The sequence below is a fragment of the Dermacentor albipictus genome, chromosome 5, assembly GCF_038994185.2.
Source record: "Dermacentor albipictus isolate Rhodes 1998 colony chromosome 5, USDA_Dalb.pri_finalv2, whole genome shotgun sequence".
In the NCBI taxonomy this organism is placed as follows: Eukaryota; Metazoa; Arthropoda; class Arachnida; order Ixodida; family Ixodidae; genus Dermacentor; species Dermacentor albipictus.
Window position 1 is genome coordinate 141,499,468 of NC_091825.1, and position 22,120 is coordinate 141,521,587.

The following is a 22,120-nucleotide window of genomic DNA, read 5'->3' on the forward strand; positions in this document are numbered from 1 at the left end:
CGCCCGCATTGCGATATGGGCGGAATGCAAAAATGCTCGTGTACCGTGCATTGAGTGCACATGAAAGAACCCCAGGTCAGCAGAATTTATCCGGTGCTCATCAGATCGGGGCTTTGACACCCGTAAAGCAGCTGAAATTAATGTTTTACGCACCCCCCCCCCCCAACCCTCCGTTCCCCTACATTTGAATTTAACTGCTACCGCAACGGCCACTGAATTTATATTTGCGGCTTGTAGCTACTTTGCAGAAGTGAATGCGTGAAAATGAGTCTGGATCGCGTGTCCTGTTTACGGGCAATTAGGATGCGGCCACATGCACGAGCTAGCGCATGTACGCTAGAAGTGAGCCAAGACTGCCAACATTTATCAGCTGTAACTGTGATCAGATGTCTCCGCGTGGAGCTGCAGGAATATTGTTTAAGCATTCGTGGTTTCCTTTTTCGCACAAAGCAACGTTCGGCAAGGGCGAAAATTGCTCAGCGATTCTCATTGAAAAGTCTTTCTTAAAATGGCGTCTGTGCAACAGCCCCTTGCTAGCGCCCCTAGCGCGTAAGTGTGAGCACAATTTTCTCTCATTTTATGCTTTTATTATGCAATAAAACAAACTATTGCAAGAGTTTGTTACCAATAAATATACCAGTTTGCATATCTTGAGGTACTGTGATAACTACGGTAGTTAACAGAAATGTGAAACTCACGAACATGCAGCGCCATCTGTGCACTACGCAAAGAAACAGCGCTGCACCTGTTCTAAAGAATGCCCGAGAAATGCAAAAGGGACTCGAGCAGCGCGGTGGTCGGTGAGGTGTTTCGTCGCTGTGATTTTGTTTTCTTCCTCTCGCTAATGATCACCGTTTGATAGCCAGGTAGCCTTCCATTGTCTCTCGCTCGCAAGAATGCCGCTGGCGCAGCTTGTCGCCTCAACAACAATAGCGGCGAGGTAACCGGGTCAGCTGTGGGAAACGCGACTCCCACAGGTCCGCTACGACATGCGAGCCGAGTTCTTCGTGCGAGCCACAGGCTCTTGAGTGCGGTGCCGGGTGAAAATATGCTAAAGAAACGCCGATAGCGCACGCTGCATCCACGGGTGTGGGCCACGGCCACAACAGGATGCTCTTTGCTGGTAAGTGCACCTAGCTGTCCACTGCGTTTTCTCTGCTGTAAGCCGTTCGCTTTCAAATACGATGCGGACTAGCTGAGCAGTGGCCATAGCGCGCGCAATTTTTACATACATTGTTTACTGTTTACATCCATTGTTTTTCATACATTGCTCACATAATGTTTGTTTTTGTTGTGGTTATGAAACTGTCGACGGAAAGGGGGACAACACGAAATAATGTGTACCCGTTCATGTATCGTCCAGTGACGCCAACTTTCCGTTCTGTAATTTGGCTTTCCCATTGTCGTTCGCTAATAAATATTGTGGTTATGCTACTGTCCTAGCTGTTACAGACTAGCGCCCTACTCAAGTCAAAATGTCACAGAATATGTGCTAAACAATAGTCCTATTTTAATAATCCCGACATAAATTTATGACGGCGTTTGTGCATTCCTTGGCGTTTCCGGTGCTGTACAGTAAACACGACATTCGCTTGTGCAAGAAAAACTTGGGTCGCTTGAAGCCGGCGCCTCGGTTTCAATGGGGCGTATCATTTTCACAGGAGAATCGACTTCCTCTCAGTTTCGAAAGACGGTTTCGCTTTCACAGTGACGCTTTCGACACGTCGATTTGACCGCGCCGCTTTGAGAATGCTGCACGCTTCCCGTACAGATTTGATGTATTGCCTCGTGCTGTAGAGAAGTCAAACCCGTTCGGCACGCATGCCCCGTTGCTTGCGAGGACGGTTACTTTCTCGGCGTAATCCGTCGCCGGCTTGCCGGCCGTGTCGTGACCGCCGAGCTTGCCTTGCAGATAAGCTGCAGGCTGAGCGAAATCGCGGCAATGCGGTTGTTGAGCAACTTGTGCACTGGATCGAGCTCAACAGCAGCAGGTTTGCTCAGGTATCGCGTGTAGTGCAGTTGTGGCCTTTTGCGTTTACCGGTTTAGCGAACCGATTTTGGTTTCCCACCGTCCTAGTTACGCCTCCCGGGGTTCCTAATGACAGTTTTTATTAGTTTCCAATGAAACACTACCGTGATATTAGACACTGATTGGTAAACATTCTTTTTCTTTTGCTTATTTAACGGCTTTTCCGATTTGCCGAGAGTCGAAACCTGACCCAGACGCGGCTTTTCGTGGTATTGTGACAAATGTGATGGTATGATTATCAGATCGCATTGAGCATTATCAGATCGCAATGAGCATTCTACGTCCTTGTTAATTTTTTATTGATATGTCTCAAAATTTTTGTTATGCGTGCAGACTGAGAAACGACCCATGAACGTTAAAAGTTTGCAGAAGCTTCATAATTTGCTAAACGGGCAGCTTTGTATTTGTAAGGCCCGTGTACTTAATAAAGGGTTAAATGAGAATTCAAACTGTGAGCGCGCAGCGGAACTGTCAGCGTCGAAATAAAACCGTAATTTAAACGGCGTCGGACTAGGCTGTCTGTGTTTTCCAGCCTCCATCCGTTTTTGGGTGCATTGGTTCAAATGATAGAACCGCATTCCGAAGGACCTTAACATCACCGCAGTCTTATCACCACTGGCGATGATCTCTGAGACGAATACGGCGTGGTGCCCGGAAAAGCGTCTCGTCTTGTCGCTGGTGCTATTCCGGCCTGACGAGAGGTCCGCTGTTTGCCAGAAAGCGCGTAGCAGAGACTGGGCGGGAGAATTGCCGGCGTAAACCAGTTTTCCAGTGTCGCAGAGTGCGGCAGTCCGGCGTGCAGGAAAGCACCTTGGCGTGGTCAGTGCGTGGCCGCCGTTCCTGCGTCGCCCTGGACCGCATACGCCGGTTTTGTGATCTGTGGCGCATGGCCTCCGAGATTAGACGGCGTGCGCTGTCTCGCGCGGGCGCGTCCCGATCTCGGAGGACCTGTGTGTCGCATAGTTTCCTACTAAAATCACTATAGGGGAACTCTGCCTCTGCGATCGTTCTAGTGCATGGCTTTGTCTGATCTTCGCGACTGTGGCTTCAGACGTTTTTGTGTCTTTGTTTACTACGCTTTATTTGCTTTCATCAGCCCAAATTTTGAAGCGATCGTAAATTTTAAGCGCAGTAGGCAACAGCACCATGCGCACATTTGTAATTGCTGTGAACTGGGGCATCTGTGACGCAATATCATGTTGAAAATTTGTAAAATCACAAAGCCGCTTGAATCCAAAAGCATGAAGTTTAGGCAAGTCCATGCACTGACCAACATTCTCGTCCTTATTGGCCATCATTGGCCCTTGCACAAGAAAACTTCATTTGTCATTATCATCATCAATATTCTCGCGCTGGCCGAAGCGCCATGCTTAGTTTCCATAGACACTAGCACCCTAGTTCCCTCTAGTAATTTTTGCAGGAAGCTCTTTCTTTTTATCTTGTGAAGAACACAAGCGCCACGTTCTGGGTGGCTGATGTGCTAGTAGCTCCAGTGACGAGTGCAGGCACTGGAGTAATGATGTTTTCATTTCTTGCTATTCTTTCCTCATATACATTTGCATTCTCCTTCCGCGACGTGCGTCGTCGGTTGCCCTGTCGTTAGTGGCTACTATTTGCAGAGACGCATGCGATTTAGGCACAAGGCTACGCAATCGAGCACCCGTGGCATTGTAAAAAATTCGGCAGCTTGTTTGGTTTAAACGCATATGAGAGCTAGTAATAAGGAAATATTAGGGAGCGGGCGCCTTCGTTATGTCATTGCTGTCTTCGAAATTATTGACCCTTTTCGCAGCGATCTTGTGGTCGCTGCCATGTTTGATCACGTGGTGATGCGTCCATTGCTTCCCTCAACTGCCTCCGCCTTTGCAAAGGATGTGTATGACGCCGGTGCGGCTTAGCAAACCGCTGTTTCGGGAGATATCGTAGACGGTGGCTGGGTGGACCACACGAAGCTTTGGCCACAGCTTCAGAGAACATGCAAAAGCGCTTTGGAAGCTTTAAGCCATGTCCAAACGGTGCGAGCAACGTATATGGTGCTTGTTTTAAAAGCGAGGCTAAATATCTATTCCAAGCCATCCAAACGTTCCGCTCATGAATTGAATCAGGATTAGTGTGTTTTGCTCTTCGTTCTTTATTTGGCAAATATTTTGGAGCAGCGGCTTGTCACATTTCTGACGCAGTAAATTTTCTTGGTGCGGTAACTATCTGATTATTTCAAGCCTAATCGCTGGTGGGTGTGCTCAGTTCCGATAGATTTGTTCTTGCTGCGCGCAAGGCTTGAAACTTAGCCAATTTTACATTGTAATCCCTTCTAGCAAAGATTTATTATCGCTAGTAACTAGCTTACTCTTGTGGTCCGTCACGAAATATTCAGCTTGGACCATTCGTGCGCTATCGGTGTAGTCCGTCATTTATTGTGCGTATATGGTGCGCATATATTCAAGTGTGCTCCCATTATGTTGGCGATAGAGTTGGCGTAAGATTCCGGGCCATTTGGGGTAGATGTGTGTAGATGCTGTGCGCCAAACGGGCTATAGACAGGATGTGGCGCTACTTACTTTGTCATTGTTTAACGAGCAGTACTCACTCTTGCCGATGTTCCAGGGCTGAAGCACCTTCTTGTAACGTTAAAGATACAACGCTGGCGGATAAGCATATTTATGTATTCGCGAAGAAAGTAGTATTTCTAGAAATGCCGTTAACACTTAAGGACAGGTGCAGCAATGGTCGGCGAACTTGGCTAGACAGATTCATTCCATTTCTTATATAATACGCCAGTCACTATTTTTGCAGCCAACTACTGCGCACGTCTTCAATCCACATGATTCAGTCCGGCATGATTGGAGCAGAGTGCGTTAGCAAAAACTCAGTTGCATTTCCAACAGCTGATCGCACAGATGCAAGGTGGAAGCGGTAAGCGTTTCGTATTTGTGCGCTGTCGCTGATGCAACATGCGGGGCGCCGGCGAAAGCGCCATCTCGTTTTTCTAAAACAAACTGCTCCGCGAAGAGGGTCAATGCTCCGTCACTGAGGGAAATTGAAGACTCTGGAAAACATTCAGGGAAAGTTGCACCTTTCTCCTTTTGCATTATTCTTTATTCACGTTAACACATAATGATATGTTAAAACCGGACAATGGTTCATACTGCTGCTACTCTTCACACGTAAAAATAGAAGACGTGACTCTCCTGCCATTACGAACAAATGTCTAACACTTTGACACAGTGGCAACTTGTGTGCGGCAGTACCACAAAGTGTTCAACTCATTCAGTATGCCAATGTTCACTGTGGATTCACATCAAGTGAGAGCATGCTGTGTAATGAGCGCTCGCAGTCAGCGACTCATCCGGGGCTGTGGGGCTCAAAGCTTGAGAGCTGAGAAACTTGAGAAACAAGCTGAGGATCGCGCAACGAGCTACGTAATTAGCGTAAAATTGTATAAGTGTAACGGCACGATGCTTGGAAGTGGGCACTATAGATGAGAGAACAAACGAGTCCATAATTGTTGAGATTACAGGGTGTTACGAACTTCCAACCGGTGCCACCAGTGTTACGACATCCAACCGGTGCCGCCAGTGTTACGAACTTCAACCGCTGCACCACGATAACGGCTTTGTGGTCCCGTAGCGCTCGTCACCCGTTTCGTGACAGAGCGTTGGTAGCGAAGACTCCGAGCCTGGCGTCGATGAGAATAACAAAAGGGACTTTATACATTATATACAGGTTATCATACAGGACATGAACGGGTCGGCACTGGGGCCGAGTGCTCACAACAAACGCGACTGTTCTCGCACGACGACGTCCGGCGAAAACGCGTTTCACATCTCACCCCAGTCGGGAGCGATACTCTCTCCCGGTGGGGTCGGCAGATCCTGTTTTCGAGCGGCGTGTCGCTGCTTTTATAATCCCCGAGGCCCATTGTCACTCAAACGGCCCAATACAAAGTCAGCACACGACGGTCGTCCGAGGGGTCCAACCAGCGACCGCGCTGGCCACTCGGTTCAAAGTTCGCGCGCGCGGTGACCTCCCGGCAAGGGAGGTGCGGCGCCGGGCCGTCGGGCACACGCGGACACGTCAAAACACGCTGCTCCGCCGAGGCTTCTCCCGCACGAAGGCGCAGCATCTTGACTTGTGAAGGGAGAATTATGGCGCTCGCAGGATAGATTCTGCATCTTGCAGATTCGGAATCCGGGCTTGTGGTAATGGCACAACAGCATCCCCGCCCTCAGATAAGGCGCCGGGAAGACGAGCTGCCTCCACGTGGCTCGGATGCCAGGCGCGCACGTTCGTCAGGCTCGTCCAAGTTCACGTCCAGTGTCGGGACGCCAGGTAACCTCACGTGCCCAGGTCCGACTCGCCAGGACAGGAGCTCTGCTCACCACGTCGTCGCCAAGGCACCTTGACCAGCTCCGCTCGGGTCGTTCCTAAGACCTTGCTTCTCGCCACTGGTCCCGCTTGGTCGTTCTGCAGCTTGCAAAACCGACCGGCAAAAGGCAACACCCAACACGAACAAGTGCCCTCTGTCTCCCGTCAAACACCAGACAAGGCCATAATTCAAATCAACCTAACTAAATTGTTTTCCCCCTTTTTTTTTTTTTTTTTTTCCCGCTGCAACAAGAGGCAGGTGTACGATCTAGCACACAAGGCTTAAACAATCAGTTTTCAAATCATCAACACAACAAAATAGAAACAATTAATAATCAGCAATAATAATGATAAATAGAATGGTCCCCTTGAAATCGCTTTGGACCGAAAACATACTACTGAGGAAGCAAATGAGGTCATTCATTTTTCCCGGTGATATTTTCGCGGAATCCGAAGCTGCTTATATTTGCGACCCTGCTTATCCGTGTAGCGGCGGTACAATAAGCCAGATTCCTTGCCAAATGAAACCCTCTTTTTTTTCACTCCCCGTTTGACGCTCTTCCTCAGATCGGCTAATGAACAGCCTTCCTGTTGCTCGCGAATCAGACTTTCTCTTTCAACTGCAGCCTGCTCCTGCCGGCTGGCGGAAACCGGAGCGAGTGTGGAGCCCGCGTCGCCTAATTGCGGCGTCGCGTCCCTATCGCGGCTAGCACTGCACGCGTCACTCCCACTCACTTCCAGGACCCGCTCGTCTAGGCCAGCCTCCGAGCTCTGCCTCTCCCGTGACTGCTCGCCACTCAAGTTACCGTGATCGGTCCGTGTGCCGCACCGCCTTTCGCTCACCGACGCTAAGTCAAGTTCCCTCGACAGCGGGCGCGCTTTGGATCGCGTGGGGGCCATGTACGCCACGTCGGCAAAGAATGATTTGCCCTGATCCCTCAGCAGCTGCTCCGAGCTATTTGAGAAGAGGTAGGAAAATTGCTCCGGGAGGGCGGCTGACACAGCGGCTTCGGTGTTAAGTTTCCCAAATTCTCCTTCAATGCTAACCGTTGCGATCGGTAAACAGACACTCTCCTTCTCGGCCACTTGCCGTATCCTAACGCACTCTCCCGTAAAATCACTCGAGGAGACGAAAGACGGGTGAACAACGTCCGTAGTTGCTGCAGAGTCCCGCAGTGCTCGGCACTTCTTGCCGTTTACCTTAATTTCCTGCACATAGGGCTCCAATAGACGTATGTTCTTGTGAGTTTCCTGTATCGTTGCAAAAGCAATTCTCTCTGGGCAGCTTGCAGCGATATGCCCTTGCTTTTTGCAATTGTAGCAGGTTAACGGTTTCCGTTTTTCAAAAGAACGCGTCATTTCGTTTCGCTGTTTCGGACCATCGTCATCATTCTGAGATGCATTCTGTCCATCCCTTACAGTTTCTTTGGGAAGGGACTCGTCGTCCCGAAACTCGCGACGCGTGATTTCCTTCCGTTCGTCGGGCTTCCCGTAAAACCCATCTCTTCTATCTGCTTTTTCTATGCGCACTGCCTTGCTGTGCAAGCTGCGGCGGGTGTAATACTCTTCCGCTAACTCTGCTGCCTTGTTTAGCTTAACCTCCTTTAGCCTATCTTGCAGCCAGAGCCGGACATCCTCATCAATGCAACGGTAGAACTGCTCCAACGCGATGCATTCGACAATTTTGTCGCGGTCGTCGTAAACCTCTTCGCCCTTCAGCCATTCCACCAAGTCGGCTTTTAGACGAAACGCGAAGTCAACATTCGACTCCTTACCCTTTTTTGCATACCGGAACCTCTGCCGGAAAGCTTCGGGCGACAATTTGTACTTCCGCAGTAGCGCTTCCTTCACATCACTGTAGCTCTCAAACGCCTCTTTCGATAAGCAAGTTATTACGTCTGATGCCTCCCCAGGAAGCAAGGCTAACAGATTCTGTGCCCAAAGGGATCGCTCAATGCTATTCCGTTCGCAGACGTGCTCAAATTTCACGAGGTATTTGGCCATATCCTCTCCGACGACAAAGGGTGGAAGTTGATCGCGTATTCTTGGAACGTTAGAAGTGAGACTAGGCGCTGGCGAGCTATTTCGGGTCTCCAACTCTTTCATTTTAAGCTCGTGCTCACGAATCTCTCTCCTTTCCTCCTCGCGACGTTGCTGTTCTCTCCTTTCCTCTTCGCGACGTTCCTGTTCTCTCCTTTCCCGCTCGCAACGTTCCTTCTCCTCCCTTTCCCGACGTTCATTGATACCCGCCCAGGCCTCAGCGGCTTCCTCAGCCGTTACGTCCCCAGTCCTCATGACCTCAAGGATCGCATTCTTTCTTTTGGTTGAGCCCAACTCAATGCCCAACTCCTCACAAATTTCGAGAAGTTCCTTCACCTTGTACTTCTCCATCGTTCACACTGTCCTCCTGCTGTTTACCCTTTTTGAATATACCTGCCGTACGCTACTATAACACTACTAGTAAGACGTATGCAAGTATTTCACACACTGCCCTGTTTACCCCCTCAGCATCCCCTGGTTTTCAAAACACTCTTACTAGGCTTGAAACACACAAGGTTATCACAATGCAACACCAAATCCTTCCTTAAGCTACTATAACCTGTGTCAAAGAAAGTCTGGTGTTTGAGGTAAACTTCAGGCACTCACCGCGCCGAGGTAGCTGATGCCGGTCAATCCCACCGCTGCCACCAGTGTTACGAACTTCCAACCGGTGCCACCAGTGTTACGACATCCAACCGGTGCCGCCAGTGTTACGAACTTCAACCGCTGCACCACGATAACGGCTTTGTGGTCCCGTAGCGCTCGTCACCCGTTTCGTGACAGAGCGTTGGTAGCGAAGACTCCGAGCCTGGCGTCGATGAGAATAACAAAAGGGACTTTATACATTATATACAGGTTATCATACAGGACATGAACGGGTCGGCACTGGGGCCGAGTGCTCACAACAAACGCGACTGTTCTCGCACGACGACGTCCGGCGAAAACGCGTTTCACATCTCACCCCAGTCGGGAGCGATACTCTCTCCCGGTGGGGTCGGCAGATCCTGTTTTCGAGCGGCGTGTCGCTGCTTTTATAATCCCCGAGGCCCATTGTCACTCAAACGGCCCAATACAAAGTCAGCACACGACGGTCGTCCGAGGGGTCCAACCAGCGACCGCGCTGGCCACTCGGTTCAAAGTTCGCGCGCGCGGTGACCTCCCGGCAAGGGAGGTGCGGCGCCGGGCCGTCGGGCACACGCGGACACGTCAAAACACGCTGCTCCGCCGAGGCTTCTCCCGCACGAAGGCGCAGCATCTTGACTTGTGAAGGGAGAATTATGGCGCTCGCAGGATAGATTCTGCATCTTGCAGATTCGGAATCCGGGCTTGTGGTAATGGCACAACAAGGGGCACTATGAACAAGCATTTATGCTCACGCGGATCAATTGGCTGGCAATGTCGCAGTGGAAAAAAAGTGCATGTGTATGTAGGAAGCCAGTCACGTGTGTGTGTGTGTGTATGTATATATATATATATATATATATATATATATATATATATATATATATATATATATATATATATATATATATATATATATATATATATATATCTGCTTCGGACCATTGTCAGGCGCACGTATTTCGCTCATCAGAGGGGCAGGACGTGTGTCGAGTGAGCTCCTGAACAACACTTCGCAATGTGGTGAACGCGGTTTGAATCATGCATCCGGAACCTCAGTGAGGTGTGACATAATGCTGACGTATTTCTCTTGCGTTTACTACAAAATCACCACTGAAGTTTTGAAAAATAAAAATACAAATATTTCCTCTATTCTGTGGCACTGCGCGGAAAGTGATCAAGAGTGTATGTAGCTTGTACGATCGCAGCGCCAGGGTTCCCTTATAGTAATTTTCGTGCGGAAATCAACGGAAAGCAGTGCGCCGTCGGTGCACGGCGACCGGGAGTAAGACTTTGCACCTGGCGCACGAACGAGAACCCTTCGTGCGCGTCACCGTTCTACGCGGTTAGAAGGTGATGAATGGGGCAGGACGGGGTGCGCAGAAGCGCATCTAAAGGAAGACACACGCGACCGTGTGCAGTTGGACGCCCTAACCTGCGCCCCTCCGCGCATCTTTCGGCTTCGATGTGGTTCGAGCTTGGTTTGTTTCTGTTGCCAAATGTCAGAGGGGGCGCGCGGAATATTGTGTCGTGTAGCGTCCGGTGCGCAGTGTTTAAACAACGTCGGGAGCGCGGAGCCAACACTGACGAGGTAAATAGTGTATACGATACAGCGCCGTTCACATAAACTCATAGTGTGGCTCTAACTAGATGCGGGCGCGCCTGTACTATATAGCAATTCCGTTTGAATTATTCACGTGGAAAAACGTGACGGGTAACATGTACGCGGCATGGCTTTCAAATTTATCAGAAATGGAGCACGCCAGTGGCCACGGCGCTCAGTCGTTCTTGCTCCGTTGTGTATGGTAATGGTGTTTTGAAGTTTGCGTGTAATGTGCGGACGTTATCGTTCACGTAAGAGTGGTGCCGTACGGGTAGCCACCCACCATGCACTCCACGATGATGATGATGATGAAAAACGTTTATTTTCTCTATTTTGCAGTGATTTTTGCGGCATCAGATGGAGTCTTCCATCTTCTCTCCAGGGTCGGTTCCCCTAGTCCAGGGCTCCGCTGAGGGTAGCTGCCCTGCGTGCACGCCTTACTAGTCCTTGTTGGACTTTCAGGGTGTCGCTGGATAGCATCCTCTCCCACTGTTCCGCACTCGGGTTTTTTATTATGGCTAGCCCTTCTGTTTTCTGGCAAGCCCATGTGGTATGATATAGGGTTGGTTTGTCTCCACACCATGGGCACTTGCTCTCGTACTGCGTGGGGTAGATCTTGCTGAGCATGTTTAGGCACGGGAATGTTCCCGTTTGTAGCTGTCGCCATGCTACGGCGTCTTCTCTGTTTAGTTGTTTGTGAGGGGGTGGGTATTTTCGTCTGATGCCTCTGTAGTAATTGAGTATCTCTGAATAGCTTTGGGCTACCGGCTCGGGTTCCTCAGTGGGGTCGGGAATGTTGGATGCTCGGTTTGTTGCGTGCCCTCGAGCTATCCTATCGGCCTCCTGATTTCCCGTAATGTCGGTATGTCCCGGCACCCAAACTATCGTGTGTTTGGCCTGGTTGTTGACGGTTTTGCCACTTGAGCGGAGGATGCGGAGCGCGCTGTGGCTGATTCTGCCGTTTAGGTAGTTGCGGCATGCTGCTTGTGAATCTGTGAGTATGGTTAAGGACCTGTTGCATCGGTAGCCCTCCGCTGCCGCTAGAGCCACGGCTGCCTCTTCGGCCTCAACTACCGTACAGTTCCGAATTGATGCGCTGGTGATTTCTTTTAAGTCCGAGTTGATCACCGTTGCGACTTTGCTTTTCTTGTGGTTTTTGTCCTGAGTGTAGGTAGCGGCGTCTACGTACACTGTGTCATGTCTAGTTGCCAGTGTTCTTTGTACATACTCTGCCCTTGCTTGTCTTCGTGCCATGTGTAGGTTCGGGTCCATATTGCTGGGTATCGGTGCTACTTTGATGGTGTTTCTGTATTCGTCCGGTATCGTCTCCGTGCTTTGTGTCTCCTTTATGGTAGCTTCACCGCCGTATCTACTCAGGAGTCTTCTGCCCGTTGCCGATAGCCTTAGTCTTTGCATTTGCGCGATTATCTGCGCTTCTTGGAGCTCCTCGAGACTGTTGTGTAGCCCCAGGGCCAGGAGTTTGTCGGTCGATGTTGACTGCGGTAGGTGGAGCGCCGTCTTGAGGGCTTTCCTCAGGATTGCGTCCGCTTGTTGCATTTCGTGCTTCGTACAGTGGTAGTACGGGAGGCTATACGTCACTCTACTGACCACCAGGCTTCTGACCAGTTTGAGTGTGTCTGCTTCCTTCATGCCGTGTCTTTTCCGTGAGACCCGCGTTATCATGCGGGCCACTTGGTTGGCTGCAGTTTTAAGTAGTGTTAGGGTGTGGGTACATCGTTGGTTCGATTGTATCCACATTCCTAATATCCTGATGAGCGTCTTCTCCGGGATTGGCTGTCCCTCGAGGTGGATGTTCAACTTCATGTTTACTTCCTCTGGGACGGTGCGATTCTTCTTGCCTCGCCATACTCTTAGGAGCTCGGACTTCTCCGTTGAGCAGGCTAGGCCTCTTGCCTTGACATATTTCTCTACGCATGTCGCAGCTTCTTGTAATCTTTCTTCCTTTTCCCTGAGTGAGCCTTTGGTGACCCATACAGTGATATCGTCGGCGTATATGGCGTGCCGCAACCTTACAGCGCCGTAGCGCGTGGCATTTAATGCTTGCGGCGCCGTCAAGCGGTAACCAACAGCGTGGTCGTCGCATTTTGTTTCGTGCGCAGACGTAACAGCGGCGATAAAGCCCGTGGTTGCTTGTCGGCACTATAATTTTAGAAAGAGCCTAAGGAGAAATTCGTAACGACGTATTGACTGGTATATCGATGTTTGAAAAACTAGCGCTCACCGTTTCATAGGCGGAGATTTTGATGGGGTAGCAAATGAACCTTGCACTTTCACTTCCAGGCCCCGGCGCCATATCTCTCTGGCGTCACGGAATTGACTGCTTCATCACCCATTTGAGCATTTCTTGGGCAGGATAAGGTCATTGATAATCGCGATATTATGTTTTCATTGGTTTTATAATTCAGCGAAGAATATTTTTTCAGACCCTTAGGTACTCTAGTGCGATATAGTGCAAGATGATGTGACTTCTCATGTAGCTAATGAGAGAATTTCAAAGGGACGTCACCAATCGTCCTTAGGGTTAGGTACAGTGCTCACGGAATGAAACGCGTCAGGGAGCGTTCATTAAAACTCTGCATATGCGCAAAGTACTCGGGAATACTGTGTCATGTCGCTAGGAATCTTGCCACCAAAGGTGACGCGGATTCCGATCCATGCAAGTGCACGCGCCAATATTACGTCCATGTGACACGAACTGTAGCCGGTGGAAACAAAATTGCGCGCATTAGTCAGCCCTAAATTGACGCGTTTCATTCCGTGAGCACTGTCCATCCTGACATGCTAAGCGTTGTCTCATGGCAAGACTGGTGTAATCGCCAAATCTAGAATTCCAGTCGACAACTCTAAATCTTTCTAATGTCCCATTACAGGCAGTGCGCTGTCGAGTTGTTGCTTAACATTGGCGATTCGCGTGACATGTTTCTCTCTGACATACTTATTGTTAAAATTTTAATCAATAGGTTCATTAGGTGTCAGCGGCGTTACTCCAGTATCGCTCTTATTTAATTAAATTGTAAAGGTTAGATGTTGAATTTATAGGGCGCCTTAGCCGGGCTATACGTCACACGTTGCAGTCCTGTAACGAACTGTATTTGTTTGGGCAGCGATAACTAATATGCTATGGTGGTTCGATCGATCCTTGGCCTGTTTGATCGGTGTCTTTCTGCGACGCCTGTACATAGAAAACGTGTAATTGACAACTTGCTTTGGTTGAAAGGCCACCTCAAGAACTTCGAAAGATAAAAATGACCTTGTTTATTGCACCACGAGATAATGATGCTTTTACCAACACTAAAGTGCCGTGGAATTGAAGGTATCAGGTGCTGTGTGTGGTCAGCGTTGCTATAGAGGAAGCCACCTAAATGTGAAATAAAGAAAAAAGATTGAAAAAACGTTTTCAACAAGGATTTCTGGCTGCCGCTCGCGGAGGTCCGCCAGCTGCTATGCAGCCTAGTAAATGTATAGACCTACATGTTGAACCGCGATCTCGCTGCAGTTCGGGAAACAGGCCTCTTCGTTGTATATACTCGCAAGCACCAATATATATGCATACCTTTTGGGCGGTGGTATATATAAACGAAACTAAACGTTCTCTACGAAGAACGCTTCCTTCACGATTATAACGAACGCCCGACTTCCAAAACCACGTACTCCCCCCGCCTGTCCCTGTTTGAGTGCTCTTTCGCGAAACTAACGAGAGAGGAAGGCTTTTCAGAATCTAGTGGCCGCTCGACAACCGCCCATTAGTGGCGCGGTGCATCCGGCTAGCGCAGACGCCTTTCTTTCTTTCTTTCTTTCTTTCTTTCTTTCTTTCTTTCTTTCTTTCTTTCTTTCTTTCTTTCTTTCTTTCTTTCTTTCTTTCTTTCTTTCTTTCTTTCTTTCTTTCTTTCGGGTCTGCACATTCTGCGCGCTTATGCTACCTTTCATGCATAGCAGGAGCAGCGGCACAAGGCAGGGCTCCGTGCGAATAGTAGTTTTTTCATGCCGAATCGAATACGAATCCAAGTGTCACAAGCGAGTCGAGTCAAATATCGAGTATTTTTCGAAAACTTTTCGGACATTCTACAGCCTTCTCATCGATAACATCAAACAATTTGATTTTGACAATATTAGAAAATTCTTATCATAACACTGCACATTATAGAACATGCTTTGTTTTAAGCACAAAGAGAACATTAGGAACAATTAAGCAATTCGTTCGTTCGCTCGGTGTTCTTTGGACATAAGTGGTCGTGCATTATCATATGAAGCTTAGAAAGGCAGCCTTGGTGGCATGGTTAGTATCTGTGTATACGTTCGCGACCAAATCAGAAATGCATGCTGTCTGCTGCATCTACAATGTGTTCCAAGCACTACCCACTGGTAATGGCGGGTCTTAAACCTACGCACGCACGCACGCAAAATACATTCTGTTGCAAATGACTGTGTTCATAGTCGGAAAAGTCTGGGTCTGGCTGTCTGAGCGACGTGCCTGCAATACTTCGGTGCAGCAGGCAAGGCTTAGTTTCCTATTTTAATTATTTTACTTTTACTAATTTTATTGCCCAACACAACCCTTATGTCTGAGCGACGCAGCGTGTCTAGTACATTATATCCACTATAGATGGAATGAACCTTGTCGCATTTTTGCTGCAGTATTGTTCGATAGTGTGCAGACGACGACGTGAATATCCGAAAACTATTTTTAAAAATTCGGATCTTTTAACATTCAATATTTGATTCGATGACCAATTCGAATATTGACTATTCCATGCGAACGTTTCTAGTATTCAGACGTCCCCACTATTTCTTTCACCGCACGCATTCACGACACCCCCCCCCCCCCCCCCACACACACACACAATATATGCTTCACTTCTAAAGCCAAGATCTCTCGATCTTCGTTTCATAAGCTCTGCGTCATTTAATCCATTGTACATCCTAACTCTCCTACTTTTCTGTCGCAAAGTATGGCGTAATTATTGCACGGAAGGCGTCGCATATCTGAACATAATATTCAGCACCGAACAGCGGACGTGTCGGCGACCAGCGCCCACAGCGCACCGCTTGCGCTCGCCACCAAAACACTGTAGGTCGCATAGTGGAAACACAGAGGTGCACAGATGATGCGTGATTTGAAGTAAGCTTACGTGCACATGTTCTAGTTATTCCTTTGAAAGCGTCGCAGATATAAAGCGAATACACTGCGAGCAACACTGTGACCGCGCTTCACACTGTAAACTGATTTGCACCCTTAAGACGACGTTCAAAGGTTCAAGGTTCAAAGGTTTAAAGGTTCAAATCAGTCTATAGTTAACTCTATACCCGCAAGAGTGTAAGAGTTATTAGGAGTTATTATTATTATTATTATTATTATTATTATTATTACAGTGTTATTAAGAGTTGGTAGACTGTGTAAGAGTTACAGGCAGAAAGTACACTTAGGGGGGCAGATTGGTTTACAGTGTATACTTGCATAGCTTCCGCGGCGTTGTTTGCTAAACAGGAAACCAAGTACGGGAAAGTACAGGAAGTGTATATAGTACAGACGTAGCGTTGGCAGCAGGTGTTATTTTGGGAAAGAGGAGCGCACATTTCTAATGCGAATCTCTGCTTACAACTTGAGAGTACTACATTGAAAATGTTTCATGGTGCCGACAGCCTATAGGGTTGGCTGCTTTCTCGTCTTATTTTTTTATTTTTCTAAATTTTTAAAATTTTCCGCCGTACCTATGGCTGCTAACAGGAGTATTCATAAACATTATAAGCTGCTTCCCGAAAGGTTGCTTTTTCTGCTGAATCGCCTTCTCATGGAGCTAGTATAACAGATATACTGGCGGACAGCAGAGGTAATATAAGACAAGAATGCCGCTGTCCTTTCTTGTATTGTTCGAGAGTGCCTGGCACGCACTTTCAAGTACTGAACCGCAGCTTATTGTTACTCGAAAAAAAAAAAAACACTGTCAATTACTCCTTTTACTGCTCACCAAAGTACTGAAACTTAGTAGGCAGCAACTAACATTGAGGTCAGAAAAAGCGTATTGAGAAGCGGAAAACTTGACTGACGTTCAGATAGAGAGCAGCATTGATTCAGGGCAACACCGCTGCCTCACGATGTACTGTGCACGATGTAAGACTGACGTGGACATTAATTTCATTTGTTTTCTATCTTACGTGTAGCGTTTTCTGTCGTTATCTTTCTGTACATGCATTGGGTCGCCCTACGGGGTGCCGGATGTTTGGTGCAAGGCCTATCAGCACTAGGCAAACTGTACGAAATCATGAAAAGTGCGCGCGAACACGAACTTTGACTCCTGACCGGCGATCTCTTGTCGTAGGGAGCAAATATCAACGTTTCGAAAGAAGCACGAGATTACAGCGTGACCACTGATTGGGGAATTTTCGCTAGTGAGAACAAACACGGGGCAACGAGATTACAGAGAAAGGGGAAGGACCTCGGACTTTGTGGGCGCAGTGAAGGCGTAAGTTGATCGTCTGCCGTACCATGTTCCAGGAGAACATCTATTTTTGGAGAAAGTTGGTAGTTGGGACCTCGGTGCTAGCAGTTGATTTGCCGTGTTTTCGTCATTGGCACTACTTTTGTTTTGCAATCTTTCGTTCCCTGATTTTGGTTTGGACAGGTTCGGACCGCGCGTTTTAGCTTGGGAAAACTTCAAGGTCGGCGCGCTGTTTAAGGGCGCATTTTCTTCGGCAGATGCTTATTCGTGCCGTCTGCGGCGAAATTTTCATGACATGTATGCTGTAGCATGCATGCTTTACAGAGGTGCACGAATAATTTAAATGTGCAAATTTTAGTTTATTGAAGAATTCAAGATTAAGCCTAATCCATGTACAATGCAGTCACGCTAGGTATAGCTGCCCTAAGTACGCGCGATATGTATTGGCATTGCACTGTACTAATAAAATTGTTCGTGCTACTTGAGCCAATTATTTGTGTACTTGGGGCGCCAGTGTATTCGATGGCATCCCTTTTGAGGATGCTTATGTCGTAACTGGTGCCTGGCTTTCGATTTCGTCTGGCACCCCTGTGGCTGGTTTCCCATTTCGAAGCACCTTTACGCTGGCACTTAAAGAAAGCGAATTCAGTGAGCTTTCGCTGTGCTAAATTCCAATTTATTGTGTAGTATCACGCAGTGTCCAAAGGGATCGCATCACGCATGCAATAGTATTACATGCGTGCCGCTGATTTCCTCTTTATATTTTCTTGAGTGGCGCATGCATGTTGAGACAAGCGGTATAACCCTGACAGTCGCTGCGAAGCTGAGCGTGAGCTGCATTCAGTGTCTGTGCGGCGGACGCTTTTCTTCAGCCTTTTCTCTCGTACCGAGCAGCAACAGAAAACACGACCTCCGAAATGTTCGGCGCGTGCCGCCCGATCTCGGAGGTAATGTATAGGTCGCTTTGTTAGACTTGGAGCTACACAGCACTGCCGTGGAGCTCTAGACGCAAGTGTCTGCACGAGGCAGAACGTCCGTCTTCCGCCGCTTATATGGCTTACCGCATGGCGCGGCGTTGTGGGAAGCGGCCTTCGGTATCAAAATAGGCACGCAAGGTGGAGGGGAAAGAATGAGCTGAAATAGCGAGAATGGGCTGGCGGAGAGCGCACGGCGGCACGAGCGAGAATGTTTGTGAGTCGTTAGAGAACGACCGCTGCGCATTATACCTGCGAAGGCGCGCCTGGAATCTTTGTTGCTGCCTCTAATGGCCGATACATGTACGCGTTCGCTCGATTCTCGCTCGTGTTGAACAGGGTTCTGAGCTGAATGGATCTAAAGGGATGCACTTTTGTGAGTTTCTCAGCTCGAGGAATGTTTACTAAGCATCGGTAAGACGTTAACCGAATGTAGCGGTAAAGTTAGGCACTTGTAATGAATGTTGGTGCGGAGAGTCAGTTCGGGCAGTTTCCTCGTACTTCGAGTTTGTACGTGAAAACTTCCCTTTCGTGTTACTAACAGTGGATGTTTCTTTCCTTCTTATGCTTTATTTCTCTAATTAGGAGTTGCCTGGGAACACTCCCCAAATAGGCATCGCACTGTGTAAATTATGTTCACAAGTGACGCGCACTTTTCTCTGAGGTTGACGGCACGTAGAAGTTACGTCGGTTTGAATGCTAATTAGGTGTTCTGTTTGAGTGCAGAGAGTATACTGTGCAGCACCGTCAATGATGTGCGACTACATTTACAGAGGGAAAAGTGGAGAAATTTGCTGTTAGGAAGCTTGTTATAAATTCCGAAAGGAGCAATGGATTAGGTCTCGGGTTTGTAAATAATTTAATACGCGTGTATTGACCCTTCTCGCGAAGCAGTTTGCTCTGGAAAAACGAGATGGCGCTTTCGGCGGCGCGCCGCACGTTGCCTCAGCGAAAGCGCAGGAATACGAAACTGTTACCGCTTCTGCGCGTACAGCTGTCGGAAATGGAACTTGGTTTTATCTGACGCAGTGTCAAAAATATGAAGCACTGCAGTGAAGACGTGTGTAGTAGTTGGCTGCAAAAATTGTGACTGACATGTTAAGGTATGAGATAAATTCATGTTCACGGACCAATACTACACAATGACCGCCTCTGTTGCCGGTACTTCGCGATGCATGGCTTCCCTTGAGGTTTAAAATAAAAAAAAAATCACTCATCCACCAGAGTTGTATCGCGAACCTCCAAAGAAACTACATCAACCAAAAGAACAGCAAGAGTGAGTATCGCTCGTTACACAGGGACAAAGGGAGTAGTGCCGCTTCCTGGCATGTAGTTTCTCGCGTTATCAACACACATCCATTCCACTTCTCACGCGCAAACTTACGCCCTCTATATCGTCGACGTATCAAATATAAGTGAATAGTTGCCCTCTTCAATCAATACGCCGAGGCATGGGTGACGGTGACTACACCGACAGTACATTAATGTTCGAAGATGAAAGTTTCGTTACAGTCCACACATAAGCGAGGGACTATACAAAAATGCCTGTTAACATTATTTACAACTTCTACCAACTTCGTATTTACGTTACTGGCAGTCTATTTACATTTACATTCTTGTAACATTTGTTCATAAACTGTCAAAATACTTCTTTCTTACTTCTGAATAAAGAATATTTTAAATATACCGTTAACAGACTTTCTTCCTACTTTTGTATAGAGAATGTTTTAAATGCACCGTTAACAGTCTTCCTTCTTAGTTTTGTGTAAATATTTTAAATACACAGTTAAGACTTCCTTCTTACTTATGTATCAAGAATAACTTAAGTACACTGTTAACATATCTTCTAGTTTTTGTCTAAATAACAACTTTACTAATCCGTCAAAAGGTTCCTTAGCTTTAATTAAAGAATGTTTTACTATACGTCATCAAAATATTTCTTTGTCTGAAGGACATGTATCCTCAGTACATCAACAGCTCGTACTGTTTGCTGAAAAATATGTAGGACGGAGAGTAACTTGAGTTTTTGATAAAGTTTCTAACACACATTAATGCCGATAGATGACATACTCAGGAATCAAGCTTTTTATCTAAAATTGCAGTTCCAATCCAAGTCAGTGGCGAATTGTTGATGGAGTGCTACTAAAATGTTTAAAGAATTATGTTCGTAAACTGGTAGAACTAATCCCTTTAAAGGTTCTACTGGACTACGTGAGCGTGCGGTGACGTCAGCGCACTTAGAGAAAATTTGCTTGCGCTACACCACCTGACCGGTGTGATACTAATCTCTGTTGGGCACATATTTACGTTCCACCTGCTGTCCCTGAACCCAAGTACTTGAAATCCAGCGCAGCCTAAACCGACAGCCCGGTAGTTGTCTTCACATTCTAATGGAACGTGTTCTATGTTTCCCTAGCTCAGGCAAGCACCAGGCACGTGCTTCTTCCTTGGTGTATCTCGCTTGATAACTATGTGTTCTAAGGCATCCCGACCTCGCTTCGAAAAAAGCTTCCCTTTGAGTTATCATAAATTGATTAGTTTTACTCGTAGCCGGTTCTTTTTCCATTTCCGCCACCCAGAGCATTCCGAGCATGAGCGCCATTCCACGTTGTCACGCGGAAGCGCCAGCTTCGCAACCTTCCTTCGTCGTTCCACAGATGGCGCCGTCAGTTCACGCTGGGTTATTTTAGCCTTCGGGATTCGTAGTAGCCGGCTCGGACGTTCGTCTCAAACACCGCGCGGCTCTGCGTGGACTCGATCATAGGCGGCGACTCTGTCTCAGTCTCGTTGTGTCTGAGGCAGCTTCGATTGGTGGCGGGAATTGCGTAAAAGCACTACTTGCGCTTGCGTGGCGCGCAATCGCTTGCGTGACAATTGTTCAAGCATCGGAATAGCTAGAAGCGGTGCATTGGGTCGAGCGTAAGAAAAAAGGTATTCTGTGTCATTCAATGGTATAACCTAGATTGCATTTCTCTCGCATTTATAAATGCGAGAGAAACACACTCACACCGCTGCCATGTAACCTTACTCTACCACGTGACCGGCGTCCCATACTTAACATACGCTTTTTCTCACCGTGACACTCCTAATGCTAATGCTTAAAAAAAAGCAGGAAAGAAGAAAAAATACAATGCAGTGTGCGAAAAGGCATGGTCATAAATGGTACAATGCATGAGAACCTGAATGTGTAGGTAGTACAAAGGGGAGTTCTCCACTTGTTCCAATCAATACTAATGGCATTTCGATATAAAACGTTTACGTTACATTTCTCTTTAGTTGCGGGATTTTCCATTTGGCAGGAGGAGGAATAAAGCAGTATCGTGTTGCTCCAAGGCTTCGGACCTTTGGCCTTTTAGCGAAGCATTATTATCCGAGCTAACAAAAGTTTAGGTATTTGTCTGACCGCTTTTGTGGGCCAATCCGGAAGATAGTGCAGTCTAAAGTAGACCAACCAGCAAAAAGAAAGAAACTCCGAAACAAAGTGCGTAGAACTGCATAAGTAACCATGACAATAATTTCGCCTCATGACAAGCTGTTTTCCATCAAAGGCCGGGACTTTGAGGTCACATTTGTGATAGATAGTACGAGGGTCCGATCGAGTGTGGTCACGCTCTACTGGGGTTGCCGCCAGAATACTCCAGACTTTTTTTTTTTTTTACTTCTGTACAACTTGAGTGCAGAGTAAACGTTCACTTTTAGAGACGCACATTGCGCGTCTCTGAAACACAAACGCACGCGCACACACGTACACACTCGCACTGAGAGAAAGAGAGAGAGATCCACATAGATACGCATGCCGTAAAAGCAGTAACCGTTCACTGCGCAACGCTTCATTCATAACAACCACCCTCCGTAACCGAACCAAGTATGTTTCGCATTACATAGATGTCCACTGGAGTTGAATCTGCTTAATTTTGTTTTTCTCTGAAACTACTTTCCAGATTCGGCTTACGCACTAATGAGATTCGCGCTTGTTTGCAAAATATTTGCGCAGGCATCCTCAGCCATATTTCTTTCGCACATTATGCAA

General features: G+C 47.6%; 1 protein-coding gene across 1 annotated transcript in view; it reads left to right on the forward strand.

The window, feature by feature from the left end:
• Positions 1-727: 727 nt before the first annotated feature.
• Positions 728-22,120, forward strand: part of LOC135908348 (beta-1,4-mannosyl-glycoprotein 4-beta-N-acetylglucosaminyltransferase-like) — a 28,153-nt gene continuing 6,760 nt past the window's right edge. Inside the window, exon 1 of the mRNA XM_065440105.2 lies at positions 728-1,123. Coding sequence (XP_065296177.1) covers positions 1,111-1,123 — 13 coding nt within the window. The 5' untranslated portion in view covers positions 728-1,110. The remainder of the gene's footprint in view (positions 1,124-22,120) is intronic.